General features: G+C 43.1%; 1 protein-coding gene across 1 annotated transcript in view; it reads left to right on the top strand.

Moving 5' to 3' along the window:
• The window catches only part of LOC129695907 (adhesion G-protein coupled receptor V1-like), a 491,758-nt gene that overhangs the window by 378,793 nt on the left and 96,714 nt on the right, over positions 1–16,251 (top strand). Inside the window, exon 84 of the mRNA XM_055633356.1 lies at positions 8,659–8,775. Coding sequence (XP_055489331.1) covers positions 8,659–8,775 — 117 coding nt within the window. The remainder of the gene's footprint in view (positions 1–8,658; positions 8,776–16,251) is intronic.

Genomic DNA, 16,251 nt, shown 5'->3' with positions numbered 1-16,251 from the left:
CCACTGAACACCATTCCAGCTGAATAGAAGCACACTCCCTGCAGAAGCTATATGTATATTAACACCATACTTTTCATTGAGAAAGCTGGGTATAAATTGTCCTGACTAGTGAACTAGGCAGGCAGGTAGATAGCCCCCCCCACCCCAGCCTATGCAATCTTCCTCTTCTGCTTGAATATTTCTCAAGCACTGCACAGTAGGACATTAGTTAATCAATCTGCCCATCTTTACCGCTATGATTTCAATTGGCATGTGAAATTCACAATTTAATGTCCGTTTAATAATGTGCATTCTACAAAAGAACAGACTTTCCTTACTTTGGCCTTGTACAGCGTCCATTTGCTGTCGAATACTGACTTCTCTAGCTTGGGCAGCTTTCAACCCAGCAGTATGATTCTTGATTTCTCTAACTTCGTAACCCTTGCATTCCCCCCTCTCACTCCATCCCTCCCCACCCGAGTTGTCCTGCTAGTTTCACCCCAGTCATCGTTCCCGCTTCACTGTCGTCCTGCTGAGTTTGTATCACTCGTTATCACCTCGACACAGCCAACAATGGACCATTGTGGGCTCCTTTCCTTTATCATCGTTGCTGGCTTTGATGTGTCCTTTTGCATACCTTTCATTCAGCTTAAGTTACTCCCGCTTTTTTGTGTCTATCTTCGGAGTCAACCAGCATCTGCAGTTCCTTCCTTCAAACTTCTCCATATTTAGTTTTATTTTTACGTGCCGACCTTTGTTTAAACTCTTTGCTTAAATTCTTGTTTTCTTTTAAATTTGAGATCCTTTCATGTCAAGAAATCGGGGATATTCAGTTTTGTATAAATCCCTGCAGGATAGCAACATTGGCCCTTTTCTCTGATGCATTATGGCACAGGCTTGATTCAAGACTGCAGTTTTGGTGCTGAGAAATCCCTGTCTCCTGTGACTTTTCTCTGAGGCACCAGAACAATAGCCATAATCACTGACCATTTTTCCCATCTTCCTTTGAAATAAGTACATATTCTTGCATTTTTCATATTTTGCAGTTGATCAGTTTTATCCTATTTTTGTATTCATTGCGTCTCCAAAGAAGAGAGTTGCTCTTTATTTTTAGTTGTTGTGTAAGTATCCTTTGATTTAAAAATAAAACTTTGTTTTAAGGTTCATGCAAATTGATCTAAATCAATCACAGGATCAAACTTTAAGTCAAGTTCAAGTTACATGTATTGTCCCACTCACCAATTGGTACAGTGAGATTTGAGTTACCATACAGCCATACAAATAAAAAGAACACAACACACGATAGGGTTTAACATGAGCATCCCCCACAGTGGAATCAACGTTTCCCACTGTGAGGGAAGGCAATAAAGTTCATTCATCTTCCTCTTTGATCACCCGTGGTCGGGACCTTTGAACCCTCCGCAGTCGCCGCTACGGTGGCCCGATGTTCAGGCTTTCAATTAGGAGTTTGGAAGCGTAGGTTAAATAACTGGAATAGTATTTAAAAGTCTTGACCATTAATCTGAAGCATGTCGGGCAGATTAAATTCAAATAATTAGTTAAATTGAAGCTTTGCAAAGTTAGTATCAGTTATGGGGACTATGAAACTACTGGATACTGAAGGTTTGGTCTGTATGAAACTTCAGATCCAGAGCAATGTGTGTAATTTGTTACGGGCCTGTCCCACTTACACGACCTTGGCTCGCAAATTACGCGACCTCGTGGTCGCTTGAGGTGTACGGGCACCGTGTGGCCGCGCGGGGCCGGTCCCACTTAGAAGCACGGAGTTGTGCGGGGCTGGGCCTGCGATCGCGCGGGGCTCCGAAATTCCTGCAGTGACCGAAATCTGCGCATGCCAATGGCCTTTCGGCCCACGTACGCACGCAGGCGCATTGCGGTCGTACGCAGCGTCTTGATGTCGTACGCAGTGACTTGACGGCGTACGCAGCATCTTAACGACATACGCCTAGCGCGTGGCATTGTGTGATGACATCACCGCCCGGCGTGGCGTTGCGTGATGACGTCACCGCCCGACGCTGTGCAACGCCCAAATTCAATCGGCCCACCTCCTGCCCAGCTGATTTGTAACTATGACATAAATGACAGCACGCGCGAACTTAGCCTGAACACCGCTTCCGGTTGGTCGCGCCAAACGCACGCAATCGCATGCAAGTGGGACAGGCCCTTTACCTTCTACATAAATCATAGAGCATAGAACAGTACAGCCCATCACGCCTGCGCTGAATATGATGATAATTTAAACTAAATTCATCTCCCTGCACATGGTCTATATCCCTTATTTCCTGCCTGTTCAAGCCTGTCCATGTGCCTGCTCAGCAGTCACTTATATGTTGTCGTCATATCTTCTTCCACTATGTCCTCTTGCAGCATGTTCCAGGCACCTACCCCTCTCAATAAAACATCTACCTCACAAATCTCACTTTAAAGCTTTGCCCTCTAATTTTGACAATACTACCCTGGGGGAAAATGATCGAGTACCTAACATATCTATGTCTCCTCATAATGTTATATACTTCTACCAGATTGCCCATCGACCTCCATCATTTTAGAGTAAATAATCCAAGTTTGTTCAATTTGTTTTATACCTAATGCACTTTAATATCCCAGTGAACAATTTCTGCACCTTCTCCCAAGCCTCCACCTCCCACGTGGCACCAGAACTGCACAGAATACTACAAATGTGGTTTAACCAAAGTTTTACACAGCTGCACATGACTTCCAACTAAGAGTTGAGGCAAGGTTACACATAAAAGCTGGAGAAACTCAGCGGGTGCAGCAGCATCTATGGAGCGAAGGAAATAGGCAACGTTTCGGGCCGAAACCCTTCTTCAAACCCTTCTTCAAGAGTTGAGGCAACTTTGGGCATATAATAGCAGTTGGAGTTTAATTTGAACAAGGGTGAGGTGATGCATTTTGGCAGGTCAACTCCAAGAAAAAAGTGTACAATATACGGCAGGACCTTAATGTCCCTGTCCCACTTAGGAAACCTGAACGGAAATCTCTGGAGACTTTGCGCCCCACCCAAGGTTTCCGTGCGGTTCCCGGAGGTTGCAGGTGGTTGCCGGAGGTTGCAGGTAGTGGAAGCAGGTAGGGAGACTGACAAAAACCTCCGGGAACCGCCGGGAACCGCACGGAAACCTTGGGTGGGGCGCAAAGTCTCCAGAGGTTTCTGTTCAGGTTTCCTAAGTGGGACAGGGGCATTAGAGCATTGATGCACAGACAAGTTTTAACTTGCAACTCCATAACCCCCTGCAAGTGGTAACACATGTTGATGGGATGGTAAAGAAAGCATGTGGCAGGCTTACCTTCAACAGTCAGGGCACTAAGTATAACAGATGACAAGTCTTACTGCAGCTATATAACATTTTGGTTAGGCCACATTTGGCATAGTGTGTCCCGAAATCTAACAAGGTGGCCTTTAAAAGACTCTTGTGTGTCAGATATGGATTTACCCCCCAAGCAGCCACTCCCAGTATAGTTTCCTCAGACCCTGCCTCATATTAGACACAAAAAGCAGGAGTAACTCAGCAGGACAGGCAGCATCTCCGGAGAGAAGGAATGGGTGATGTTTAGGGTCGAGACCCTTCTTCAGACTGATTAGGGATAAGGGAAACGAGAGATATAGACGTTGCAGTGGAGTGATAAAGTACAATGAATGAACGAACAAAAATGAAAAAGTATTGATGATGGAAACAGGCCATTGTTAGCTGTTTGTAGGGTGAAAACGAGAAGCTGGTACGACAAGGGTGGGGGAGGGATAGAGAGAGAGGGAATGCTGGGGATACCAGAAGTGGGAGAAATCAATATTCATGTCACTGCACCAAGCAAAATATGAGATGCTGTTCCTCCAATGTGTGTTTAGCCTCACTCTGACAATGGAGGATCATCTATATCTCTCGTTTCCCTTATCCCTAACCAGTCTGAGAAAGGATCTCGACTCAAAACATCACCCATTCCTTCTCTTCAGAGATGCTGCCTGTCCTGCTAAGTTACTCCAGCTTTTTGTGTCTATCTTCGGTTGAAACCAGCATCTGCAGTTCCTGCCTCATAATGTTGTATTCATCCAGTCATATCCTTATCCCTAACTTAACAATAATGATATTACATACTTTTGAGATCGATAATAAACACCGCACATACATTCATGTCGGTTGTAATTCAATTCAATTCAATTCAATTCAATTCAATTTATTTGTCATTTGGACCCCTAGAGGTCCAAACGAAATGACGTTTCTGCAGCCATACATTACAAACAAATAGACCCAAGACACAACATGATTTACATAAACATCCATCACATTGCTGTGATGGAAGCCAAAATAACTTATCTCTCCATTGCACTTTCCCCCCCCCGATGTCAGAGTCAAAGTCAAAGTCCCCGGCTGGCGATGGCGATTGTCCCGCGGCCATTAAAGCCACGCCGGGTGGTGCGAGGTCGCACACCGGGTTCTTGATGTTCGAGCCCCCGGCGTGCGCTCGCAGAGTCCCGCGGCCATTCCAAGCCGCACGGGGCGATGATGTAAGGCCCCGCTCCAGGAGCTCTTCGACCCCGCAACTCGGGCGGGAGAAGTCGAGTTGCGGGAGCCCTGAAAAGCGGTCTCCCTCCACGGACCCGCGGGCTCCCGGTGCCTATCAATAGGCAGAGATATATCAGCATTGTAAACAATGTTATATAGATTCAATAAATTGCAAGTTCAAGGTACCCACGAGAGGAAAGAACTGGTTTTATGAAGAAATAAATATTGTATTTAGAAGTATCTATGAAGATAAGAGATTAATTGTATAGCTATCCCTGCAGTTTTTTGGTGTCATAATAATTGCACCAATTTTGCTTCATTGGGTCTGATCTATCAGAAGTAAACTAGGGTCTGATCAAATACATAGCTTGCTAAACAGTTATAGTTGTGGGAGTTGGAAGCTCCATTCATTTAAACATCGGATAACATCACACTGAATGATCCATTATAAAGTGAGAATACAGTTCAATTACGTGGTCCCTGATAATTCTGTGGTTCCCATTTCCAGTCACTCCCATGAGCTATTTGGGTCCTAATGTTTTCTTTAGCAGTGATGTCATATTTTAATAATGTCATTTTAATAGAGTAATTGGCAAGGGCAATGTTTTTGTATGAGGCTTGTTTTGAATTCCAGTCATTTATGTTGATGGATGAATGAGGAAGATAGAAACATAGATAGAAACATAGAAAGTAGGTGCAGGAGTAGGCCATTCGGCCCTTCGAGCCTGCACCGCCATTCAATATGATCATGGCTGATCATCCAACTCAGTATCCTGTACCTGCCTTCTCTCCATACCCCCTGATCCATTTAGCCACAAGGGCCACATCTAACTCCCTCTTAAATATAGCCAATGAACTGGCCTCAACTACCTTCTGTGGCAGAGAGTTCCAGAGATTCTCCACTCTCTGTGTGAAAAATGTTTCTCTTATCTCAGTCCTAAAGGATTTCCCCTTTATCCTTAAACTGTGACCCCTTGTCCTGGACTTCCCCAACATCGGGAACAATCTTCCTGCATCTAGCCTGTCCAACCCCTTAAGAATTTTGTAAGTTTCCATAAGATCCCCCCTCATTCTTCTAAATTCTAGCGAGTACAAGCCGAGTCTATCCAGTCTTTCTTCATATGAAAGTCCAGACATCCCAGGAATCAGTCTGGTGAGCATTCTCTGTACTCCCTCTATGGCAAGAATGTCTTTCCTCAGATTTGGAGACCAAAACTGTACGCAATAGTCCAGGTGTGGTCTCACCAAGACCCTGTACAACTGCAGTAGAACCTCCCTGCTCCTATACTCAAATCCTTTTGCTATGAATGCTAACATACCATTCGCTTTCTTCACTGCCTGCTGCATCTGCATGCCTACCTTCAATGACTGGTGTCCCATGACACCCAGGTCTCGTTGCATCTCCCTTTTTCCTAATCGGCCACCATTTAAATAATAGTCTACTTTCCTGTTTTTGCCACCAAAGTGGATAACCTCACATTTATCCACATTATACTGCATCTGCCATGCATTTGCCCACTCACCCAGCCTATCCAAATCACCTTGCAGTCTCCTAGCATCTTCCTCACAGCTAACACTGCCCCCCAGCTTTGTGTCATCCGCAAACGTGGAGATGTTGCCTTCAATTCCCTCGTCCAAATCATTAATGTATATTGTAAATAGCTGGGGTCCCAGCCCCGAGCCTTGCTGTACCCCACTAGTCACTGCCTGCCATTGTGAAAAGGACCCGTTTACTCCTACTCTTTGCTTCCTGTCTGCCAGCCAGTTCTCTATCCACATCAATACTGAACCCCCAATACCGTGTGCTTTAAGTTTGTATACTAATCTCTTATGTGGGACATTGTCGAAAGCCTTCTGAAAGTCCAGATATAACACATTCACTGGTTTTCCCCTATCCACGCTACTAGTTACATCCTCAAAAATTCTATAAGATTCGTCAGACATGATTTACCTTTCGTAAATCCATGCTGACTTTGTCCAATGATTTCACCACTTTCCAAATGCGCTGCTATCCCATCTTTAATAACTGACTCTAGCAGTTTCCCCACTACCGATGTTAGACTAACTGGTCTGTAATTCCCCGTTTTCTCTCTCCCTCTCTTTTTTAAAAAGTGTGGGTTACATTTGCTACCCTCCAATCCTCAGGAACTACTCCAGAATCTAAGGAGTTTTGAAAAATTACCTCTAATGCATCCACTATTTCTGGGGCTACTTCCTTAAGATATAGAAATGCTTCTTCAAACAATTTTTAAAATGGAGACCAGGCATGCCAAGTTTGATAATGTTATACTTAATGCTACACTTTAAAATTATTGCAAGTGTTCTTTAGCTTTTATTTGATATATTCGATTTGAAGTGCATCAATAGGCTTTAATAGAGCAACAATAGATGGCAGATGCTAGAATCTGCAGCAAATATCAATCTACTGGAGGAACTCGGAAGGTCAACCAACATCTGTGGATGGAAAAGAAATGTTTATGTTTTGGGTGAAGACTGTATGAGGACTAGAGTGGAGATGGAAGATGCCCAGTATAAGAGGAGTAGGGGAGCGGAAGGTGTTTGATGTACAGAGGAGGGGTGAAGGATGAAAGGCAGGTCAGGCCAGTTAGCGGACAGGGAGGGATTGAAACAGGAGACAGAGACAGGCAAGGGAAGCCTCCGGCTCCTTTCCTACAACTACCCCTCTTTGTCTGCAGGGTTTTGAACAAATCAGCAACCATTCTCTTCCACCCACAGGTGCTGCTCCAACTGCTGAGTTCTTCCAGCAGGTTGTTTTTTGCACAGAATGACAACCCAGTTAATAAAGCATCAGTTCTGCTCAGTGCATGCTAGGTGTATGTAGGTATGTTACAAAACCTACCTGAATCGTCTATGAGAATCTGCCCCCAGGCCGTGTGTGTGATTTTGGCGCTGTTTAGAGGGGGCTGGTTTAAAACGCGATTTTTACTAGGCTGTTGCAATCGAAAATGTTCAGCCTAGTAAATCATTAACGGAAAATCGCTGAAAGACCCCGTTGCAATAGGTATTATTCGTTTTTATGGCCTTGTATAATAGTTATAGTAGTTTAAAAATCGCTCTCTCAACCCGCGACCTCTCGCAGCCCCAGGGTTTTATAAAGCAAACAATTAAAGGTATGTACCTTATTTTTACATTAAAAGGGGCTTCTTAAGAACCCTGTATATAAAGTTTTCTATAACGAATAGTTCATTTTGGGCTCTTTATATCCCGCAGTATTTTTCTGGGCATTTGAGGGCACAAATCCACTGCAATGTGAATGTTCTAAACCAGCACGTTCACAGGAACCCACTAGAAAGCTGATTAAAATTGACTTTAATTTACAGCAATTGAACACTAAATTCCTTCCATTTGGCCTATAAATTGATGTAAATGAGATTTAAAAATCATGTTTTATGGTGAATTATTTGTGAATATTATTTGGACACTTAGGCTATTTAAAAATGTTAATCATTTATTAAGAAATGGATAGATGTTTAGATCTAGTAATTGATGTTTGAAATTAGCTACAATTGGGTAACTAACTAATTATATGCTTTAATGTCAGGTCCTCCAAGTAAGATTATTTTATATTTGTTTCAGAATGGTTCAATCTATGATAACTGAACATTTCATTCAGTTCTCTTAATTTTTAAGAAGGTTATGGGCTTTTGACTGTCCTCGATCACAGCTTTTTTGTTATGTCCATAGAAAATCAATAGGGAACAAGATGCTAATTTCCGGGTATGAAAATGGCCATAACCTTTTTATTACTTGAGATATGAAAGTGAATTAGGTGTCAAATTAAACTTATTGTTATGCTTTATCTGATGGGATAAATTGCAGACTTGATTTTTTAAATCTCAAAATGTTGTAACATTGCTAGTATATGTTGCATGATCAGAAGCTTAATAGCAACCTTACAGGATTTAATTACTGAAACTGAAACCAGGTATTTTTATACTTCAGTCTCAGAAAGTAGATGATTTTCATATTGGCCTCTTCCACCTTGATGGGCTCCAGGAACAACTCCTACCCCTGCCATGGGACCGGAGTGCTGACAATGGCAGACAACTCAGCACATTGAAGGGGTTGTGTGTTTATTCATTATTAATCATCATATTGAATATTATCCCTTGCATTACAGATCTCGTTTTTGATGTCTGTTTACCTGAGTCGGGAACTCTCAAACGAAAGTTGCTCTGCCCTTGGATTGGTGATGCACTACCTATACCTCTGCCAGTTCAGTTGGATGCTCATTCAGGTCAGTGCAGAAAACCTCCTGGTACCAGGTTTTTATGAAACAGACCAGTGTTGTCAGTTATTAAAATGAGCACTTCTACTAACACCAAAAAAAAAAAAAAAAAGCTGTACATAAAATGTAACATGTCAATATATATTAGGTATCTACAAGGTACCACATTATTGTACTTACTTCTAATTAAATAAATAAATAAATAAACAAACAGACAGATAAATAAATAAATAAATAGACAGACAGATAAATAAATAAATAGATGAATAAATGGATAAATAGATAGATAAATAAATAGATAGATAAATAAATAAATAAATAAATAGATAATGCGGACACAAAAAGAATACATTACAGCAGCTGTGGGTCGAGGCTAGACGTGCCTCAACAGAATATTAAGAAAGTCTGAGAAACATATTTAATCGTGGGACTGTTTCTGCAATAACTACTGAAAGGTTTTTCAGAAAAACAAAGACAGTAACACGGATTAATGAATTCCTCAAAATGAGTTTGACATGTATGCGTCTGTTTACAGTTGCCTTGTACCTCAGGGTTCACCCTTCTAAGCATCAAAAGTATGGAAAGGAGTACCATTTAGTCTTCCTTGTAACAACACAGCTTCAATGGTTATGATAATGCTTCACATTATGATCATGCTGGTGAGTGAACAATTCCAAGGAAGATCTGTGCAGGAGGGCTATATCTTGGAGACATTGATGGAATATAAAAAAGGATCAACTATCAGTGTGGGATCAGCATATTTAGATTGATCTTAAGACCAGTGTAAAATGGCTAATAGTGGGCACCTCACTTTAAATCTTTCCAGAATTCTACTTCCACAGTAATAAACTCAAATTGGGAGAGGTGCAAAAGTGAATCACCGGCCCTTTTCACTAACGCACAAGGTCTAGATCTGGCTCCTGGTCTGGATTTCCATGTGCCTTGTACGGAACAGGCCCTCTACCTGCTCCCACTAATGCGGCAGCGATTGTTTGGGTGTCCCAGTTTTGGAAGATAACACATTGCCAACTTTCTAACGTTCCTGGTGTGGGTTCCAGAAGAATACCGAGTGAGTTGAAGAGTATCAGGCCAGCAGCTTCAAAATGTGGCTTGGGCATCTGAGGATGTGCAAAATTCCGAGTTAAAATTGGAAAATGCTGGAAACACTCAGCAGGTCACGAAGCATCTACAGAAAAAGAATCAGAGTTAACATTTCAGATCCAAGATCCTTCATGAGAACTAGTACAGTGAGAAGACCAGTTGATTTTGGCGTAGAGAAGGTGGTGGTGGTGGTGGAATGATGAACGAAATGATATGGTGAGGTCCGATGACAATGTGGAAGTTAGAAGTAGATTATGCATTTTTATCTGTGTAATGTGTTGCACACCCAGCAGACCAGGCTACACGAATGGATAGAAAACACATCGAACCAAAATCACAAATGAATGACTGCCAGAAATGACTAGTTCTGATGTGGACATAAGGAAAGAACAACTTAGCTAACATTGGAGATTTTGTTAATGATCCTGGAAGGTTTCTTTCTGTTGCCAGATTGAAGATGAGGTGTTGTTCCTCAAGCTTGCGTTAGGTCTCATTGTAACAGTGCAAGCGACCACAGATGGTATAGCTCAGTGTAGGATGAAGAATTAAATTGGCAGGTAAGGAGTGACTTGGGGTCTTTCCTTTGACCAAAGACAATCAGCCAATTTGTGTTTGATTTCTCTAATTGAGGACAGGCCTCTATAACCCCATCGCAATTAGCTAAGTCATGCTCACTGTATGAAAGATAGACTTTAGAAAAATTGAGTTCACAACAATATTAATGCCAGAAGTTTGAGGTAATAAATTCTTCCTTATGTTAATAGGGCACCAGTTGAAATCCATCAAGGCCCTGAAATTGTAGGCACAAGGAAATTCAAATGCTGGTTTACAAGAAAAGACACAAAGTGTTGGAAAAACTCAGTGGGTCAGGCAGCATCTCTGGAGACCATGGATAGGCAATATTTTGGGTCAGGACCCTTTTTCAGTGATTTTGGCGGGAGAGAAAGAGATTGGTTGGAGGAGGACAAAGTCTGGCAAGTGATAGATGGATACAGGAGGGGAGGGGGGTAGCTTTTATTTTTAAGTCGGCTGAACAAACATCATATAACCATATAACATATAACCATATAACATATAACCATATAACAATTACAGCACGGAAACAGGCCATCTCGGCCCTACAAGTCCATGCTGAACAAATTTTTTTTTTTTCCCCTTAGTCCCACCTGCCTGCACTCATACCATAACCCTCCATTCCCTTCTCATCCATATGCCTATCCAATTTATTTTTAAATGATACCAATGAACCTGCCTCCACCACTTCCACTGGGAGCTCATTCCACACCGCTACCACTCTCTGCGTAAAGAAGTTCCCCCTCATATTACCCCTAAACTTCTGTCCCTACATCAGAGATGAAAAGGCAAAAAGGGAGAGGAAAGAGATAGGGAGAAATACATCCAGGTTGGGCACAGGGGAGAGGGGGTGAAAAAGCAGCAAGCAGTAGAGGTAGGTTGTTTGTAGGTTAGTTATTTAAAACTGGAGAATTCAATGTTTTAACGTTAGGTTGTAAGCTACCCAAGGATAATGTGAGGTGCTGCTCCACCAGTTTGTACGTTGCCTTATTCTAGCAGTGGAGGAGGCCTTGGACAGAACGGTCAGAATGGGAGGGGAAGTTAAAATGATAAGCAATCAGGCAATCTTGCTGACATTGCTGGATGGAGTGCAAGTGTTCGTGTCACAGTCCCCACCTCCCCACCTGTATCCACTTGCCAATGTAAAGGAGACCATATCGAGAAACATAAAGACATAGAAAATAGGTGCAGGAGTAGGCCATTCGGCCCTTCGAGCCTGCACCGCCATTCAATGCGATAATGGCTGATCATCCAACTCAGTATCCCATCCCTGCCTTCGCTCCATACCCCCTGATCCCTTTAGCCACAAGGGCCACATCTAACTCCCTCTTAAATATAGCCAATGAACAGGCCTCGACTACCTTCTGTGGCAGAGAATTGCAGAGATTCACCACTTTCTGTGTAAAAAATGATTTTCTCATCTCGGTCCTAAAAGACTTCCCTCTTATCCTTAAACTGTGACCCCTTGTTCTGGACACTGAGAACAAGGAATGCAATAGATGAGGTTAGAGGAGGGGCATGTAGACCTCTGTCTCACCTTGAAGGAATTCTGGGGTTCCTGGATCAACGTGAGGGAGGAGATATTAGGGACAGGTGTTCTTGATTTTGTGGTTGTAGGCAAAATGTCTTTGGAGGGGGTGGTTTGGGTGGGGAGAGATGAGTGAACCAAGGAGTTGCAGAGGAAGTGGTCTCTGCAGAGGCCCAAATCGGTGGGTATGGGAAGATGTGACTAGTGGTGGAAGCAGGTTGAAGGTGGCAGATATGACGGAGAATGTTGCGGAGGCTGGAGGGGTGAAAGGTGAGGACCAGGGGAAATCTATCCTTGCTCCCTCTGAAGGAAAGGGAGAGAAAACAGGAATACAGGACATGGAGACACATGTTGGGGATCCATCTATGGCAGCAGATTCAGGCAGTCAAGAGCAGGGCAGTTTCCATATCAGCCTGAGATGCAACCCGTCAAGATACTTTGTATAGTGCATCCATAGAGGTTCAAGAGAATCCTTGTGGACATGCCAAAACTTCCCTGACACATAAACTAGTAAAAACACAGATGTGCTTTGTTGATAACTAACAGTATGATGGGACCAAGGTTAGGTTGCTGATGATAAGGATGCCCAGGAACATGAGACTGTTGACCATATCTTTTGATGCGGACAGGGTTAGAAACATAGAAACATAGAAATTAGGTGCAGGAGTAGGCCATTCGGCCCTTCGAGCCTGCACCGCCATTCAATATGATCATGGCTGATCATCCAACTCAGTATCACGTACCTGCCTTCTCTCCATAACCTCTGATCCCCTTGGCCACAAGGGCCACATCTAACTCCCTCTTAAATATAGCCAATGAACTGGCCTCAACTACCCTCTGTGGCAGAGAGTTCCAGAGATTCACCACTCTCTGTGTGAAAAACGTTCTCCTCATCTCGGTTTTAAAGGATTTCCCCCTTATCCTTAAGCTGTGACCCCTTGTCCTGGACTTCCCCAACATCGGGAACAATCTTCCTGCATCTAGCCTGTCCAACCCCTTAAGAATTTTGTAAGTTTCTATAAGATCCCCTCTCAATCTCCTAAATTCTAGAGAGTATAAACCAAGTTTATCCAGTCTTTCTTCATAAGGCAGTCCTGACATCCCAGGAATCAGTCTGGTGAACCTTCTCTGCACTCCCTCTATGGCAATAATGTCCTTCCTCAGATTTGGAGACCAAAACTGCACGCAATACTCCAGGTGTGGTCTCACCAAGACCCTGTACAACTGCAGTAGAACCTCCCTGCTCCTATACTCAAATATTCTTGCTATGAAAGCCAACATACCATTCGCTTTCTTTACTGCCTGCTGCACCTGCATGCCTACCTTCAATGACTGGTGTACCATGACACCCAGGTCTCGCTGCATCTCCCCCTTTCCCAATCGGCCACCATTTATATAATAGTCTACTTTCCCGTTTTTGCCACCAAAATGGATAACCTCACATTTATCCACATTATACTGCATCTGCCAAACATTTGCCCACTCACCCAGCCTATCCAAGTCACTTTGCAGTCTCCTAGCATCCTCCTCACAGCTAACACTGCCCCCCAGCTTAGTGTCATCCGCAAACTTGGAGATATTGCCTTCAATTCCCTCATCCAGATCATTAATATATATTGTAAATAGCTGTGGTCCCAGCACTGAGCCTTGCGGTACCCCACTGGTCACTGCCTGCCATTGTGAAAAGGACCCGTTTACTCCTACTCCTTTGCTTCCTGTTTGCCAGCCAGTTCTCTATCCACATCAATACTGAACCCCCAATGCCGTGTGCTTTAAGTTTGTATACTAATCTCTTATGTGGGACCTTGTCGAAAGCCTTCTGGAAGTCCAGATACACCACATCCACTGGTTCTCCCCTATCCACGCTACTAGTTACATCCACGCTACTAGTTACATACTAGTTACAGGTTGTGTTCAACCTGTCCTTCCCTAGCTCAACAATGCACTCTTTTGCTTTGCTTTCGTTCAGGGCTACATTCAGGGATACATTGCATTAGACATTAGATTTAAAAATAAATTGGATAGGTTTAGGGACGGGAAAGGAATGGAGGGTTATGATCTCAGTGCAGGTAAATGGGACTAGGGAAAAATAAGTGTTCGGCACGGACTTGAAGGGCCGAGATGACCTGTTTTCATGCTGTCATTGTTATATGCTTATTCTGGCATCACCACGTAAACTTTCTGATCTCATTTGCAAATTCATTTTACTAATGAATCCAATGGGTAAACACTCTCAGGTACTTGATGGTTCATGTAAACGTCAAGTTGATTCTGGATCTTCCCTGCTGGTGACATGCTCAGAACTGGAAAAGGATTGTGTGGATGTGTGTTCAAACTGGTCAGCAGCTGATGGAGGAGTAGGCCTTGTATTTCAATGTATTGTGGGGGAACTCTTCACCATGCCTCGTATGCCTTGGGCCATGGCATCCCTCTGTTCATATCCACTAGATGTAGGATAGGCACAAAATGCTGGAGTAACTCAGCGGGACAGGCGGCATCTCTGGATAGAAGGAATGGGTGACATTTCGGGTCGAGACCCTTCTCTAGATTGAGAGTCGGGCGAGAGCGAAATGAGAGATATGGATGGATAAGGTGTGAAAACTAGAGATAAAAGGGGAGGAAGTTCAAACCAGTATGCAATTCAGTAAACCTAATTTGAGGAAGGACATTCTTCCTATTGATGGAGTGCAGCGTAGGTTCACAACGTTAATTCCCAGGATGGCGGGACTGTCATGTGATGAAAGGATGGAATGACTGGGCTTGTATTCACTGGAATTTAGAAGGATGAGAGAGGATCTTATAGAGACATAAAATTATTAAGGGATTGGACACGCTAGATGCAGAAAACATGTTCCAGATGTTGGGGGTGTCCAGAACCAGGGGCCATAGTTTAAGAATAAGCGGTAGGCCATTTAGAACTGAGATGAGGAAAAACATTTTCACCCAGAGGATTGTGAATTTGTGGAATTCTCTGCCTCAGAATGCAGCGGAGGCCGATTCACTGGATGGGTTCAAGAGAGAGTTAGATAGAGCTCTTAGGGCTAGCGGAATCAAGGGATATGTGGAGAAGGCAGGAACGGGGAACTGATTGTGGATGTTCAACTATGATCACATTGAATGGCTCGAAGGACTGAATTGCCTACTCTTACAAAACTTACAAAATTCTTAAGGGGTTGGACAGGCTAGATGCAGGAAGATTGTTCCCGATGTTGGAGAAGTCCAGGACAAGGGGTCACAGCTTAAGGATAAGGGGGAAATCCTTTAAAACCGAGATGAGAAGAACTTTTTTCACACAGAGAGTGGTGAATCTCTGGAACTCTCTGCCACAGAGGGTAGTTGAGGCCAGTTCATTGGCTATATTTAAGAGGGAGTTAGATGTGGCCCTTGTGGCTAAGGGGATCAGGGGGTATGGAGAGAAGGCAGGTACGGGATACTGAGTTGGATGATCAGCCATGATCATATTGAATGGCGGTGCAGGCTCAAAGGGCCGAATGGCCTACTCCTGCACCTAATTTCTATGTTTCTATGTACCTATTTTCTATATATCTATGTGCAGTTCCTTCCTACACGATATGTAGGTCCCCTTGAGTCTGTACTCATTAATCACTGTAAAGTCTCCTTTGTGAGCCTCGCCAGGATTAAATCCAACTTTCTTTATGTTCTACCTGATGGTAATGTTGGGCCATTTCTTGCAGGCAATCACAACCCAGCTCTCCAAATGGAAACTTTACCAACTGCCAATACCCACTTTTGACCCTTAAGGTTATGATTCCTCAACCGCCCAAAGCATCCCAAAATATTTCTTAACCACAACCCCAAGTCTTGTGAATTTTCTGAACAAATAAAGGAAAATCTTTTGGGTGCAAATTGTGTGCAAGAATGTTTGTATTTTGCATGGATGCTTTTATTTTGGGTAGAAAATCAGAGCCCAGGCATAGTGTTTGACAAATGTGTTTATTAAAATTAATTTGCAAAAAAGATCATGAACCTCATGCCATAGTTTCAGAAAAACAACCTTCCTTTTAATGTCAGCAAAACAAGTTGATCGAGCAAAGGAAGGAGAATTGAAAACAAACCTGTCCTTATCAATGGAGCTGCTGTGTCGATGTTCACCACCTTCAAGTTCCTTGGCCTTCATATCATCAACAGCCTAACCTTGTCTCGACACCGTGATGCAGTTATCAACATATTGCATCAGTGTATTTACTTTCTCAGGCGTCTAAGATTTGGCATGTCCACAAGAATGTTCTCAAACTTTTACAGATACGGTATAAAAATTATCC

This window comes from Leucoraja erinacea, chromosome 3 (genome assembly GCF_028641065.1).
Source record: "Leucoraja erinacea ecotype New England chromosome 3, Leri_hhj_1, whole genome shotgun sequence".
Lineage (NCBI taxonomy): Eukaryota > Metazoa > Chordata > Chondrichthyes > Rajiformes > Rajidae > Leucoraja > Leucoraja erinaceus.
Note: the sequence above shows the minus strand (reverse complement) of the source record. Positions and strands in the feature narration are given on the sequence as shown.